This window comes from Pecten maximus, chromosome 3 (genome assembly GCF_902652985.1).
Source record: "Pecten maximus chromosome 3, xPecMax1.1, whole genome shotgun sequence".
NCBI lineage: Eukaryota > Metazoa > Mollusca > Bivalvia > Pectinida > Pectinidae > Pecten > Pecten maximus.
The window spans coordinates 3,943,819-3,959,439 of NC_047017.1; the positions used below are offsets into that span (position 1 = coordinate 3,943,819).

The 15,621-nt window shown below is 37.5% G+C and overlaps 1 protein-coding gene across 1 annotated transcript; it reads left to right on the forward strand.

Annotated features, from left to right (window-relative positions):
- The first annotated feature begins 7,094 nt into the window (after positions 1-7,094).
- On the forward strand, positions 7,095-15,621 carry LOC117322975 (putative calmodulin-3). Its single transcript, XM_033877946.1, has 5 exons — positions 7,095-7,187; positions 10,750-10,786; positions 11,405-11,539; positions 12,256-12,510; positions 14,120-15,621. Exons 1-5 carry the CDS (start codon positions 7,185-7,187, stop codon positions 14,152-14,154), a joined length of 465 nt encoding a protein of 154 aa, XP_033733837.1. The 5' UTR covers positions 7,095-7,184; the 3' UTR covers positions 14,155-15,621.

Below are 15,621 nucleotides of genomic sequence, written 5' to 3' on the forward strand. Positions count from 1 at the left end.
TTCTCCTCTAATGCCATTTGTGTTATATGCAGTTCGTCTCAGTGTCGGAGGGGAGGTAACTCGAACGACACCCGCGTGGTTCCAATTTTTTTGAGTCACCACAAATGTTGGCCATTGTTCTAATGATGACACCAGGCAGACTCCGAATGACACATTATCCCCGGGAGACAATGTACCAGGCATTTTACAAATTACTTTAATTACATAGGGTAGGCAGAGAGAAAATCTTGCGGCCCAAATAAACATCGTTACCAAATTGCTGGCTCCTGGTGAACCTTAAGCTAACGACCCTTCGTTGACTGATAACGTATCTCTTTCTTAATTAAATTGAGGCTAAAGACAACCGAGAGATGTCGTCTGGCACCTGCTTAATCAGGGCCGATAATCTGCCGATAGGGGTCGTAATCATAGCGGTGACGGTCACGCGACCCGCCCAGGAAATCGGCAGTTAGTTACATTTCTTTCTTTGCTTGATCTTTATCTGAATTCTCTACAATTTTCCCCTGTTCACCTGTCAACTTTAACAAATTAAATCAATTTCTTGAATTCAAAATTGCATTGTTCGTTAAAATAGTGGAAAAGACAGACTTCCTTGGCATATTAACGCCACGGAAAAGCTTTAATAGTCTTTATACCAGGTTAAATAAATCTTTTTAATTAAGAATACGAAATATCGGGACTGGACCGGATCATCTGTTGGTAGTGACCAAACGGAATCTGCCATGTATTTCTAGTCAGTACAACACAGCATATTAATTAATACAAGCCATATTTATTGTACCATAAAAATCACAGGGGCTTGGCAAACAGCTTAATTTAAAACCCAAGGGTCCGTTTATACCTGTACAATATACATATACATACGGACCCTTGGGTTTTAATTTGTGTCAAGTCCCTGTGATATAAATTTGACTCAAAGACACAGCATTTGTTAAATTGTATTTATTTCAACTTGTATCATATCTTAGTAATTGTTTTAAGAAAGATTCCTTATTCATAGCATTGGTTAAATTATATTTATTTCAACTTGTAGCATATCTTAGTTATTGTTTTAAGAGCAGATTCCTTATTTTATTATTATATTATAATTTTAACAATATTATTCCCTGTGTGAGATCATCGATAGTTGTACAGACTGCTTACAGTATGATTATACAAGTATGATTATCGCTTCATATTTAATACATGTACATTTTAAGTGTCCAGATCATGATTTATAGCTGAAAATTGGTTAAAAAAAATAGTTTGATTTACGGCCAAATTGTATTATTAATTATTACTCTTTGATCTCATTCATAGTTATCTAACTATGTTAAACAGATATAAGAACCAAGGGGGACGGACCTGCCATTATGGACATTAAAATTATATACTACAGAAGATAATTACTTATTCTTTTGTTTGTTTTTACGCTATCAAATTACCATGTACATTTTGTAATTATATCAATATGTAATGAAATGTTTAATTGTATATTGTAAAGAAATCGTGACCTCGGACTGACCTTGACCCGCCAATGGCCCCGAATAAGTAAATCAATTATTTGAACTGAATGACTGGTACTTTATGACTGTATATACATGCGTTGCGAGTAATATGAGATATATATACAAAAACTCAATTTGCATATATCCTTTGTCAACTTGGAACTAGTACATTTATAAGTAACTGTACTTTATTTAGTCAGAGTTTAAAAAGAATAAAAAAAACATGCTTATCAAGAAATATTGATCTCTGGAAATGAAGTTGACAGGAATACGGGATTATAACATATTTGATAGGGGCCAAATTCTGGGATTTTAATTAACTTTATAATCTTTAGAAGCTCATAATTACCATATTAGTCTTATACGTATGTGCTACACTTTAAGGCAACAATTGAAAAATGAAAGCAGAAAGTCTAGGGGATTTTGGACTTAAACATACTCTTCACAAATATGGAAACTCAATTGGATTTATCGAAAATATAGTTCAGTAGTATTCGCAATCAAATGATGCTCCACAAAAATCTAACAAATACGATCACATGAAGGGAAGTAATGAGAGGGAGACTACTCCAGAAAACTATTTTAAGCAATGTTTTTTTTTTTTTTTTTAATTTTTTTTTTTAATATTTCAATCATTTTAATGTTACATGGCTTAATATCTTTACATACATTTAGCTTGATATGTCACTCGTATCATATAAATCGCTTCTTTCCTCTGTTTCCTCTAAATAGTTAAAGAAACAAAACACAACACACGTACATCTCAAACAATATTGAAAGAAAAGAAAATGCATCCAGGCTTACAGGCTCATGATGAACACTTACATAGTTATACACACACACACTCACCCTCACACCGACAGACACACACATACTAGTATTATAATAGTAACGCTTATAATTAATTTTTGAAAATGATTTTCTAATTTAAAACATGTTTTATGTACAATTTTACTGGTTTTAAATGGGATTCTTTTTCTCAAAATCAATACGCAACGTCAATTGTCGTATTGTGACGTCAAAAAATCATGGAGAAAATATTACAAATTGTATTTTTGTAAAATGGTAACAATGTCGGTAACAAAACCTCTGCTAAAGTGAGACAGATTGAATTCTAAAAGACTCAATCGTCCCTCATATCCCAGAGAAAAGATTCCATCATTTTGGAATATAACCGTGTTAAGCAATGTTGTGAACTGAGAATACTTGATGACTTACAGTTTTATATATGAAAGCATATATTGTTCCGAATGAATCTAGAACCTATAAAGAATTAATGTTTTATAGAAAGGAATCATTACACGTTTGACACATATTTCCCAGTGCCATGATTTCAGACTTTTATTCCGAAATGATTAAATGATGGTTGCCGCAATATACCGATCGGCTAGAGAAATCTCTTTAATATCTTGATCGGTCGAGAGAACGACTAGCAAGTCTGATGTATCGGGTTCGATCCCTAGCGGAGGGGGTGATTTGAATTTAATTATGCGCTCATCTCTCGATCATATACACTACATATCGTAGAAAATAGTGTACGTTTTGTTTTATTTAAATGTGTTCGATCCATGTGATCGGAGTGTAATTGTATCTATCTAATCTTTGGGCGGGACAGGAACGTGACATGAACTCAAACAGTGCGTCCACAAAACTTATCAGGACAGTGTAAAATGTCGAACACTCATTTACCCTCATTTATTCGTCATTAGCTACTTATATTGCTTTTCTTATTCGTGTTCGTCCGTCGTCGTCCGTCGTCCGTCGATCGTCGTCGTTATTCGTTTACATCTTTGCATTTTCAGGAGCCAATATTAATGAAATTTTGCATAAACCATTCTAAGACAACGGTCAATCAAAAGTGTAGATTATATGGTCAACCCTCCAGGGACAAAACAAAAAAGCCAAATAGACTGAAAATTCAAAAATACAATATTCTTCTGTCAGTAACAAGATGTGGCAGAATCAAATACTCTACACGGATATAAGGGAATCTACCTTCGTAACCAAAGTTATAAATTTCATGGCACCCAGGGTAGCACGTTCCCCCCGGGAAGGGCTAACTTTCACAATAGCTATATATATAGGAGGTAGTGAGAATATGACGACGAGGGAGTGATGATGTGACGACGAGGGAATGACAACATGACAACGACGGAGAGACAACATGACGTCGAAGAAGTGACAACATGACGTGGAGGAAGTGACGATATGACGACAAGTGAGTGACAATATGACGACGAGGGAGTGACGATATGACGACAAGTGAGTGACAATATGACGACGAGGGAGTGACAACATGACGACGAGGGAGTGACGACATGACGACGAGGGAGTGACAGCATGACAACGAGGGAATGACAACATGACGACGAGGGAATGACGACATGACGACGAGGGAATGACGACATGACGACGAGGGAATGACAACATGACGACGAGGGAGTGACGACATGACGACGAAGGAGTGCCGATATGACGACGAGAGAGTGACAACATGACGACAAGTGAGTGACAATATGAAGACGAGGGAGTGACAACATGACGACGAGGGAGTGACAACATGACAACGAGGGAATGACAACATGACGACGAGGGAATGACGACATGACGACGAGGGAGTGACGGAGTGACAACATGACGACGAGGGAGTGACGGAGTGACAACATGACGACGAGGGACTGACGATATGACGACGAGGGAGTGACGACATGACGACGAGGGAGTGACAACATGACGACGAGGGAGTGACGATATGACGACGAGGGAGCAACAACATGACGACGAGGGAGTGACGATATGACGACGAGGGAGTGACGACATGACGACGAGGGAGTGACGATATGATGACGAGGAAGTGACGATATGACGACGAGGGAGTGACGATATGACGACGAGGGAGTGACGACATGACGACGAGGGAGTGACGATATGATGACGAGGAAGTGACGATATGACGACGAGGGAATGACGACATGACGACGAGGGAGTGACGATATGACGACGAGGGAATGACAACATGACGACGAGGGAATGACGATATGACGACGAGGGAGTGACGATATGATGACAAGGCAGTGACGACATGACGACGAGAGAGTGACGACATGACGACGAGGGAGTGACAACATGACGACGAGGGAATGACGACATGACGACGAGGGAATGACGACATGACGACGAGGGAGTGACAACATGACGACGAGGGAGTGACGACATGACGACGAAGGAGTGCCGATATGACGACGAGAGAGTGACAACATGACGACAAGTGAGTGACAATATGAAGACGAGGGAGTGACAACATGACGACGAGGGAGTGACAGCATGACAACGAGGGAATGACAACATGACGACGAGGGAATGACGACATGACGACGAGGGAGTGACGGAGTGACAACATGACGACGAGGAAGTGACGACATGACGACGAGGGAATGACGATATGACGACGAGGGAGTGACGACATGACGACGAGGGAGTGACAACATGACGACGAGGGAGTGACGATATGACGACGAGGGAGTGACGACATGACGACGAGGGAGTGACGATATGACGTCGAGGGAGTGACAACATGACGACGAGGGAGTGACAAGGAGGAAGTGACGATATGACGACGAGGGAGTGACAACATGACGATGAGGGAGTGATGACATGACGACGAGGGAGTGACGATATGACGACGAGGGAGTGATGACATGACGACGAGGGAGTGATGACATGACGACGAGGGAGTGACAAGGAGGAAGTGACGATATGACGACGAGGGAGTGACGACATGACGACGAGGGAGTGACGACATGACGACGAGGGAGTGACGATATGACGACGAGGGAGTGACGACATGACGACGAGGGAGTGACGACATGACGACGAGGGAGTGACGATATGACGACGAGGGAGTGACGATATGACGACGAGGGAGTGACGATATGACGACGAGGGAGTGACGACATGACGACGAGGGAGTGACGACATGACGATGAGGGAGTGATGACATGACGACGAGAGAGTGACGACATGACGACGAGGGAGTGACGACATGACGACGAGGGAGTGACAATATGACCACGAGGGAGAGACAGCAGAAAGATATTTGAAGCTCCGCTGATAAGGATGTTTTAGGTTACAGTATGAAAGTGAAACAGCGATCTGTTATTTCATTTGACCCTTATTATGGACACGATATCGTACAATTAAAAAATTTCCTAAAACGTTGATTTTACTGATGGATCCAAGGATGGTAGGGTCGCGTTAATTTCATATAATTACATTCCGATCCAAGTCCGTCTTAAAAACAATATAAATGAATGTATTAAATATATGCATAATGATGTTCTCTATACAGGACACAAAGAAGCAATATATGTTATAATGATCTCTAAATCAGTTTAAAAAATCAGTTTACACGACTGTCATTGAGGAACAGAAGACATTAAACCATCTACAAATAGTTTCTGTGACGTCATAGGAAAGGTTGTTTCGTTCACGTGTCACACGTGTTGTGTGAGATTAACTATTATACAATAGATATTTCTATTTATAGATCATTGTACGTATATAACTACGTCACGGACTGGTCGTGTGTAATATTTGGAAACGATTACTTTACGGGTCCGCTAAATATATCTTTAATTAATCCGGGCGACATTTTCAATCATTAAAAACAAAATAGGCGTTTTTAACATTGTATTGTTTACACTCGAGAGATTTTGTTTGGAACTGTCATTAATCATTCACGATACCATCAAACTAACAAGATGATCGGATATGTATATAAGATATAGTCGAGTTGAGTAGGCCACACGAAGAATTTAAATTTCTCTTTGGATCCAACAGACCAGAACAGACAGAATTTGGATACGACACAAGAATGAGGCCATACACCAATAATTGTTTGTTTACTTGTCATATATCTCGAATATTGAAATACAAACGTCAACCTTGCGCAAATTTATTTTTGAGAAGCTATACACCAAACATTTCTACATGTATTTTCACCGATTGTCGTAACTTTTGCATGATTTATCAAAAACAACCGAAGCGGTCCAGACTAAAGAAACAAACTTATTCAATTAAAAAAAAAACAACAACAACAAAAACAAAACAAAAAACAAAAAACAAAAAACACACACACACTTACACCATCACACATGTAAACGTGTTTCTGTTTTTACCTTCCAGAAATTACCTACCCTTGAAACGAGTCTCCCCCATCAGCCCACAATTCTTTCTAAAACGTATTTATCTTGATGAGAAATCTGTTTTCCTTTTCAATTTGCAGTAAAGCTGTGATTTCATCCTTACCCTTCAGTTTGCTGGCGATGTTGTGTCAAAATTTTAAATTCATTTTCAGATGTCTGAGTGTGAACATGTAAATTTTAATAAATACCTGCCGATGTATATTTTGAATCATTTTGTGACATATGATAAATTTGTTTTCTATTGAGTTTTTTCAATCGCATCTCTTTACTGATAAACGTTGTCCTTATTTTAAAGCTGACAAGACTTTATCGTACTGAGTATCCAAGTAATATTTAAAAGCCTTAATGAGCACGAATACCATTTATTTGTCTTACTATGGCCTTCGATTATATCTACATTGTATATTGTATATACGTACTGTCATAGCGGTTCTCGTTCACAACAAATACGACGGCGACGGTGGTATAGGTCCTTGCCTCACACCGGATCAAAATGGTAAGATTATGTAGTGGAGTTTACATTGGGTAAGGCTACAGTACTAATATGATGAAAAATGATCAATTCAATGAGAGGTCTAGCTTTCGACATTCCTCTTTTTTATCAATGCGAGCAGAACATTCTGAACTTTAAGTATGTACACATTTGTTGTGTACCAGTGTGTTTAGAAATCTGCCGGTGCCGACCGAATAATATTTCAGAATTGTTCATTTCGGAAATGTGGCAATACATTTTTTTTATATACAAAAAACGTATATGTGTACAAAATGAAGACGGTGCCAAATATCCTGATATGATATGTGTAGAATATGACAATATTATATGTATACCATATGACAATAGTGTTTGTGTACAGTATGACAATAATGTGTGTATACAATATTACAATAGTGTATTATAAAATATGACAATAGTGTATGCTTACAATATGACAATTAAGCATTAAACTGTCTTTTTATGGATTATATGGTCTATATAGATGCCAGAGCTTTGCAGACAATCTTCATAATGCGCGCTAGCGCATTATGAAATGATTGTCTGCAAAGCTCTGGCATCTATATAGACCATATAATCCATAAAAAGACAGTTTAATGCTTATATTTACGTTTTCTATATTAGTTTCTTTTCGATTTCAACTTTAATTTTCATTATAATTTGAAATCTGACTTTTACCGACGTTTCCGTTGTCAGAGGTCAACAAATTGAACAGCCTATTGTGATTCACGTGCTGATTGGCAAAAAAAAATAAAAAAAAATAGTGCATGGAAATAATTAAAAAAATACTGAAAACATCATCAGATATTTTAATAACAATATCAATAATATTGGTAGTCAGTATTTCAGAATATACGGATGAATTATTCAGTTTATTAACGATTTCGGATTTTTTTTTTAATTTACCATCCGGAACAATTATGCGGATGGAAATTTCACCCGTCACCACGCGCACGCAACGGCTGACAGCATTGACAGAGTTTAGCTATGAAAGTTGAATGTGCAGTGGGAGAAAGTGGAATTCGCCAAAAAACCAGATGTAAACATGTTCTTTGATTGCATGGAAACCTGATTACAGTTTATAGTAGCTACAACAGCACCGGTGTCAGGGATACGACCAATGTGAGAAGTGACAGTGGCCGAGGGAGTTAGACGAGCTTCAGCGACAACGTTGCTTGTGACGGGTACCATGGCTGTTTCAAGTTTAGGATGCGTTAGACACGATAATGCACCACTTGATGCTTTCTTTTGTGAAGAAGAAACTGTTCTATTATACGACCGGAGAGAAGCCTCGTTCTTATGATTTGACATAAACATGATGTGTCGGGTTTCAAAATTTTTGTCATTCAAACACTGGATGGCGGTGGCGCGCAAACAATGTGGTGTGTAATGATTTTCCACTCTGGCCCCGGAACAAATATCTGTCAACATATGTGTTTATTAAATCTTGTTTTATTTCCATTTTCGTGATTGTTAACCATTCTTACCTTTATTTTCGTTTTACATTTTAAGATTTGTTTTCTGGTCTCGTACTCTATCCGATAGCATGATGAGCAATGATAAGATGCCATTTGTTTACATTGGTTGCAAGTAGTTCCGGGGGATCCGGTCGCGTATGAATAACACCCGAATGCACGATTTGGGTGTCAGTTATGCATAGAATGGTGTCACGCTTTGGGTGTCAGTTATACTCTCATAGACTGCAAATTTGTTTAGTTTGTTTATATCATGGCTTTGCCATCCAAATGTAAATATTTAAGCATTAAACTGTCTTTTTATGGATTATATGGTCTATATAGATGCCAGAGCTTTGCAGACAATCTTCATAATGCGCGCTAGCGCATTATGAAATGATTGTCTGCAAAGCTCTGGCATCTATATAGACCATATAATCCATAAAAAGACAGTTTAATGCTTATATTTACGTTTTCTATATTAGTTTCTTTTCGATTTCAACTTTAATTTTCATTATAATTTAAAATCTTACTTTTACCGACGTTTCCATTGTCAGAGGTCAACAAATTGAACAGCCTATTGTGATTCACGTGCTGATTGGCAAAAAAAAAAAAAAAAAAGAGTGCGTGGAAATAATTAAAAAAATACTGAAAACATCATCAGATATTTTAATAACAATATCAATAATATTGGTAGTCAGTATTTCAGAATATACGGATGAATTATTCAGTTTGTTAACGATTTCGGATTTTGTTTTAAAAATTTACCATCCGGAACAATTATGCGGATGGAAATTTCACCCGTCACCACGCGCACGCAACGGCTGACAGCATTGACAGAGTTTAGCTATGAAAGTTGAATGTGCAGTGGGAGAAAGTGGAATTCGCCAAAAAAACAGGTGTAAACATGTTCTTTGATTGCATGGAAACAGCATTACAGTTTATAGTAGCTACAACAGCACCGGTGTCAGGGATACGACCAATGAGAGAAGTGACAGTGGCCGAGGGAGTTAGACGAGCTTCAGCGACAACGTTGCTTGTGACGGGTACCATGACTGTTTCAAGTTTAGGATGCGTTAGACACGATAATGCACCACTTGATGCTTTCTTTTGTGAAGAAGAATCTGTTCTATTGTACGACCGGAGAGAAGCCTCGTTCTTATGATTTGACATAAACATGATGTGTCGGGTTTCAAAATTTTTGTCATTCAAACACTGGATGGCGGTGGCGCGCAAACAATGTGGTGTGTAATGATTTTCCACTCTGGCCCCGGAACAAATATCTGTCAACATATGTGTTTATTAAATCTTGTTTTATTTCCATTTTCGTGATTGTTAACCATTCTTACCTTTATTTTCGTTTTACATTTTAAGATTTGTTTTCTGGTCTCGTACTCTATCCGATAGCATGATGAGCAATGATAAGATGCCATTTGTTTACATTGGTTGCAAGTAGTTCCGGGGGATCCCGTCCGTACATCAGGTCGCGTATGAATAACACCTGAATGCACGATTTGGGTGTCAGTTATGCATAGAATAGTGTCACGCTTTGGGTGTCAGTTATACTCTCATAGACTGCAAATTTGTTTAGTTTGTTTATATCATGGCTTTGCCATCCAAATGTAAATATTAGTATATATGTACAATATGACGATAGTATATGTGTACAATATGACAATAGTGTATGTGTACAATATGACAATAGTATATGTGTACAATATGACAATAGTGTATTGTACAATATGACAATAGTATATGTGTACAATATGACAATAGTATATGTATACAATATGACAATAGTGTATGTGTACAATATGACAATAGTGTATGTATACAATATGACAATAGTATATGTGTACAATATGACAATAGTGTATGTATACAATATGACAATAGTGTATGTCTACAATATGACAATATTGTATGTATACAATATGACAATAGTGTATTGTACAATATGACAATAGTGTATGTATACAATATGACAATAGTGTATGTATACAATATGACAATAGTGTATTGTACAATATGACAATAGTGTATTGTACAATATGACAATAGTGTGTGTGTTAAAATCATGTTTAACTGGTATCCTTTCAATCAACTTTCAGCAACAGGACCGTTTAGATGTTGGAGAGGATTTTGAAAGTGAGTAGAACTTGTAAGAAGTACATGTCCTGCATTTCTCCGAGATTCTTCTTGTGTTAAAATTGTTAATGTCCTTAAATTGATGTCTAATGTGTCAAAATTGCGGATTTATTCCAAAATTGGCTGACAAAACATAATATAGCGGTACAGTTTTACATGCCTTTCTCTCTATATCTTAAAAGTACTTGGTCTTTTTGAGGAATATTGCAATGAGAACTAAATTCAGCCTCCGGTCTTCATAAAAGGATATTCTAGTTCTGATGAATCAATCAAAATAAATTGTATGGATATTTCTTAAAATTCACTTTTAATATATTTCCATAAAATAGATATACAAAAATGTATGTCTACTGTAAACGTGGAAATTTACGCGAGAGGGAAATTTACGCTTTTGATCGCGAAAATTTCCCCCATGCGTATTGCTTTGATATCAATTTGAGTAATCTCGAACGATAAACGAATGTGGATCGATCGCGAAAATTACCCGAACGCGTTTAGTTTACATATCTAAATCGCGAAATTAACCCCCCGCGAAAATAACTACGTTTACAGTATTTGATAAATTTGTAGTTTGCTGTCAGTGATGACATATGAACAGAATGTTTACTTAATTTCCAGAGAGGATCATGGACTCGTTCAAACGGGCCGACGAAGACAACAGTGGCTATCTCGACGCCAGAGAGTTGGGGCTCGTGATGCGAGAGCTGGGCTTTAATCCGACGGAAAGTGATCTGGAAAAGATAGATACTGATGGTAAGGATAAACTGCATACGTCATGGGACTGCGGTGGCCGAGTGGTCAATGTGTCCCGACACTTTATCACTAGCCCTCCACCTCTGGGTTGCGAGTTCGAAACCTACGTGGGGCAGTTGCAAGGTACTGTAGGCCGGTGGTTTTTCTCCGGGTACTCCGGCTTTCCTCCACCTTCAAAACATGGCACGTCCTTATATGTCAAATGTCAAAAGCATACGTCATACATATAGGGATCGAGGGTTGGAAGTCGAGTACATGTATATTGTCAATGTTGTACAGGTACATATATTATTGAAGTATTGAAGTTACTATATCCCAGTACAGATACTTTGTACTTGAAGGAAATAAAACTTATTTCAAATCAATTCATTATTTATTTATTATCGATTTGGGTATTCTTCGAAGCCAAGGACAATTATGGTAATATAAGTTTTGATGAGCGGGCACAGGGAAACACCGATAATAAAAGTTTTATGTCCCATTGGAGAAAATAAAAGTCACGTTTTGTCTGTATCTGGTTGATGTTCCAGTGAAAAAAATGACACTTTTTCTCCAATTTATCCCGAAAAAATGGCAGTTTATCGACACGTGTATGGCTCTTCTCGACGACAATGGAAAAAAAAAAAAAAAAAAAAAAAAAAATAACAGTGCCCTTATCAGCCAGATATGAATATTCTGTAGCCTTATATAAAGTATATTTTTATCTTTATTTTCAGACAATGGAAAAATAGAATTCAACGAATTAAGAGATTACGTCATCAAGGAACGCAAAAAACTACTACCACCAAGTGAATTAGAAAAACAATTATGTGAAGCCTTTGGTTTGTTTGACACGTTCAGAAAAGGTTTCTTAACTTCAGACGAGCTGAAAGTGATTATGAAAGAAAGGGGGGAAACAGTTACGGAAGAAGATTACATGGAGTTTATACAAGAGGCTGATGACGACCAGGATGGTCACGTGAATTATAATGGTAATGTGCTAGAACAAGATCGTTTTACTTCATATACATTTTGTATACTAGCGATTTCGGCTTAAGTTTTATAGGTCACGGGTCAAGGTCATCTACTCATGGATCATAACTGAATGTTTCGAATTTCAGAAAAATCATAGGAAAGACAATAAGGGTTTTAGGGTGTTGGTATACGCTTATATGAAATGGAAAAAAAAGAAGGAAGATTTTATTTATTAGATGCATGATGTAACCGATAATTTCAAATCTTAGTATTTTTGTAAGAAACATACTTTAAACTGTGTGTAGGTATTTTATTATGTGACATTAAAAAATGAACCATGTTACTTTTGGAAAAGGTAGGAACCTATATCGTACCAGCGATATATTTAATCAACGGTCGAACTCATTCAGCACACCTCGCCAGATTCCGTCAGTAGCGGAATTTGCCGAATTGTGCCGAACGCGATCGAACTGTATTACTAGGGCATTTAAAATTGAATGGTAGACATATACAGGTCAACTCCGTACAGTGCTCAAAATATTATGTTCGCTTTCAAAGTTTTGTTGTATTGGCGATCAGATGAAATGTCGCCGTCAATTATGGTGCTACATGTAATTATGACTTCATAACAACCAAGTGATGGATGGCATTTGCAGGTCTTTGATACCCTTATATTCCGAAGGCCCGTTAGTCCGAAAGCCCAATACTCCGAAGGCCCGATAATCCGAAAATAGGTAAATAACGATACATGTTGTATAGTAATGTTGATTGTCTTATGTCAGCATTACTCGAAATTGTTACTTAAATCACCTTTTAAAAATCGGTAATTAGTTTATTACAGATCCATTGTCAAATGATTCATAGGAAACTTTCATAGATAAAGATCATGTTAACAACTGGTGAACTGCTTCTGTAGCTCGATGAAGCGACAATGTGAATTAACATCAAGAATAATGTATAATCTAAGTTAATGGGGGTAATCATGTAAAAGAAACGACATAATAAGCATGGATCTAGAAGAAAATGAATGTTCAAACTGGATATGAAGTTAACAGACAAAACTTGTTCCGCTTCGCTTAGTACCAATATCCAGTGTCGCTCCCATACGGTGTTAATTCAACGAATCCCCAACAAAAATTGACGCTATAACCGCCCACCATCATCAAGATGTTAGTCTCGCACTCCCCAGACTGGGAAGAAACGACAACTCTGGAAAACGCAAAAATTGCGTTGACGAGTCCATTCTAAATGGCGCCGCTGTGAAGCGTAACGTTGCAAGGACACGACGTCAAAGATTTCATATATATATATCACTGATCCACGCACTTTTTGGCACAAAGATTTTTTTCTTTCGGTCTTTAATTCCATATTTTTCGTATATATATTCTGTCATACTCGTGATACACATCTTATACTCAACAGGAAACCATTCATACATGCATATAACCATTTATCCAAGTTTTAATATTACCTATTTTCGGACTATCGGGCCTTCGGACTATTGGGCCTTCGGGTTATCGGGCATTCGGAATATAAGGCGATCACCATAATCCGCTCCGGTAAGTTATAAATCATATTCACCGATAACAGGGTTATTATAATAACTTCATATTTTCCTTATTTCAGTATTCATCAAGAAGATGATTTGCGAATACTACTAATTTGAGCCATCTTAAATCCATCGTGGCTTATGGAACCAAGGTACCCGACAACTAAAAAGGAGCTGAGGAATATTAGCGTGAATTGGACTGCAATAGCAAAAAGCATGCTGTTGAGCAAGGGAAACCGCCGCTGTGCGTGGGATTATTACAAAATCGGAGAGTGCAACGTCAGATTGAACTACCACATATCTTAGAAACGACAGAACCATTATACAAATACGTAGCTGACAGAAGTGAATGTTGGTCTTATGTTTATGCATGGAAGTGCAAAGATTACTACACATTCTCTGTGTGGCATGACATGCGCACTCAACAAGGGTCTGGTTGAACGAGACTAGTGCAAACTACGAAGATATACGTGGAGTTTTTTGTAATGTCTTTTTCTGCACTAGTACTTTTCATTAATCAGACGTCATTTTACAGAAATAGTGGGGTTAGTTAAATAGTTGAGTCAAATGTATTTGAAAATAAGTCCAAACATTAAAAGACGGGAAATGGTATGGCTTACGTCATATTGCAAAAGTGTTGTATTTCTGTGTTCAAAATGTTAATGTCATGGAATTATGAAACGCCAAATGAAATATAGATATATTTACAGCTAACTTTTAATTCAGCCAGAGGACTTCTGGTTAGTTCCCTCCCCCAGACTGCGCAGTTTGGTGCCCCTCCATATCCATGCGCTGTACACTTGTATATAGGTTCTTTCGTTCAAAATTGGGACTATTTTCAGTATGATTCCCGTCTGTAGTAATGACGTCACGATGTTTCTTAAGGAATATTTCTTTTACCAAACTTTTCATTCGTATTCGTTTTACATTTCTTTATGTATGAATAACATAACATAGTAACACTATTGACGAAGGAAGAAATGCCATGCCCTCAACGGCCCGGGTCTCGAACTCACGATCTACGTCACCTATAATCGCCTAGTCAGAAATTTCAGCAGCTTATACTAAAATTGTCTTCCTTCGTCAAATGTGTTACTATTATATATACAACCTATAAAGAATCTATCTGAGTGATTTAATTAAGTTGTCGGATTATATATTAAAGGGAGATAACTCAATTCCTGAAAGTAGGCATAGAAACAAAAAATCTGGAAAAATATGTTACTTGTGTTCAACTCATTGACTTCAATAAATAATTCACCGATGTTGATGCCCTACAGTTAGTCTGAGACTAGCCCGAGTTTCATCTGGTCCTAACACCAGTCTGATGTCAGGGCCAGATGAAACTCGGGCTAGTTTGAGACAACTTTTGGCATATATCTTGAAATTGGTCTACTGATAACGTTCGTATGGGCTCGCAATCTACTCCTACTTTTGTATCATGCAGAGCTAAATGTATGATATCCTTATGCATGTATTACGAAAATAAGTCGTCTGAAACGATTGTAGCTTTCATAACACGTAAGCCGTCATCATTGATGACTGATATCTACCATTGCATTATAGATGTTTTGTTTTA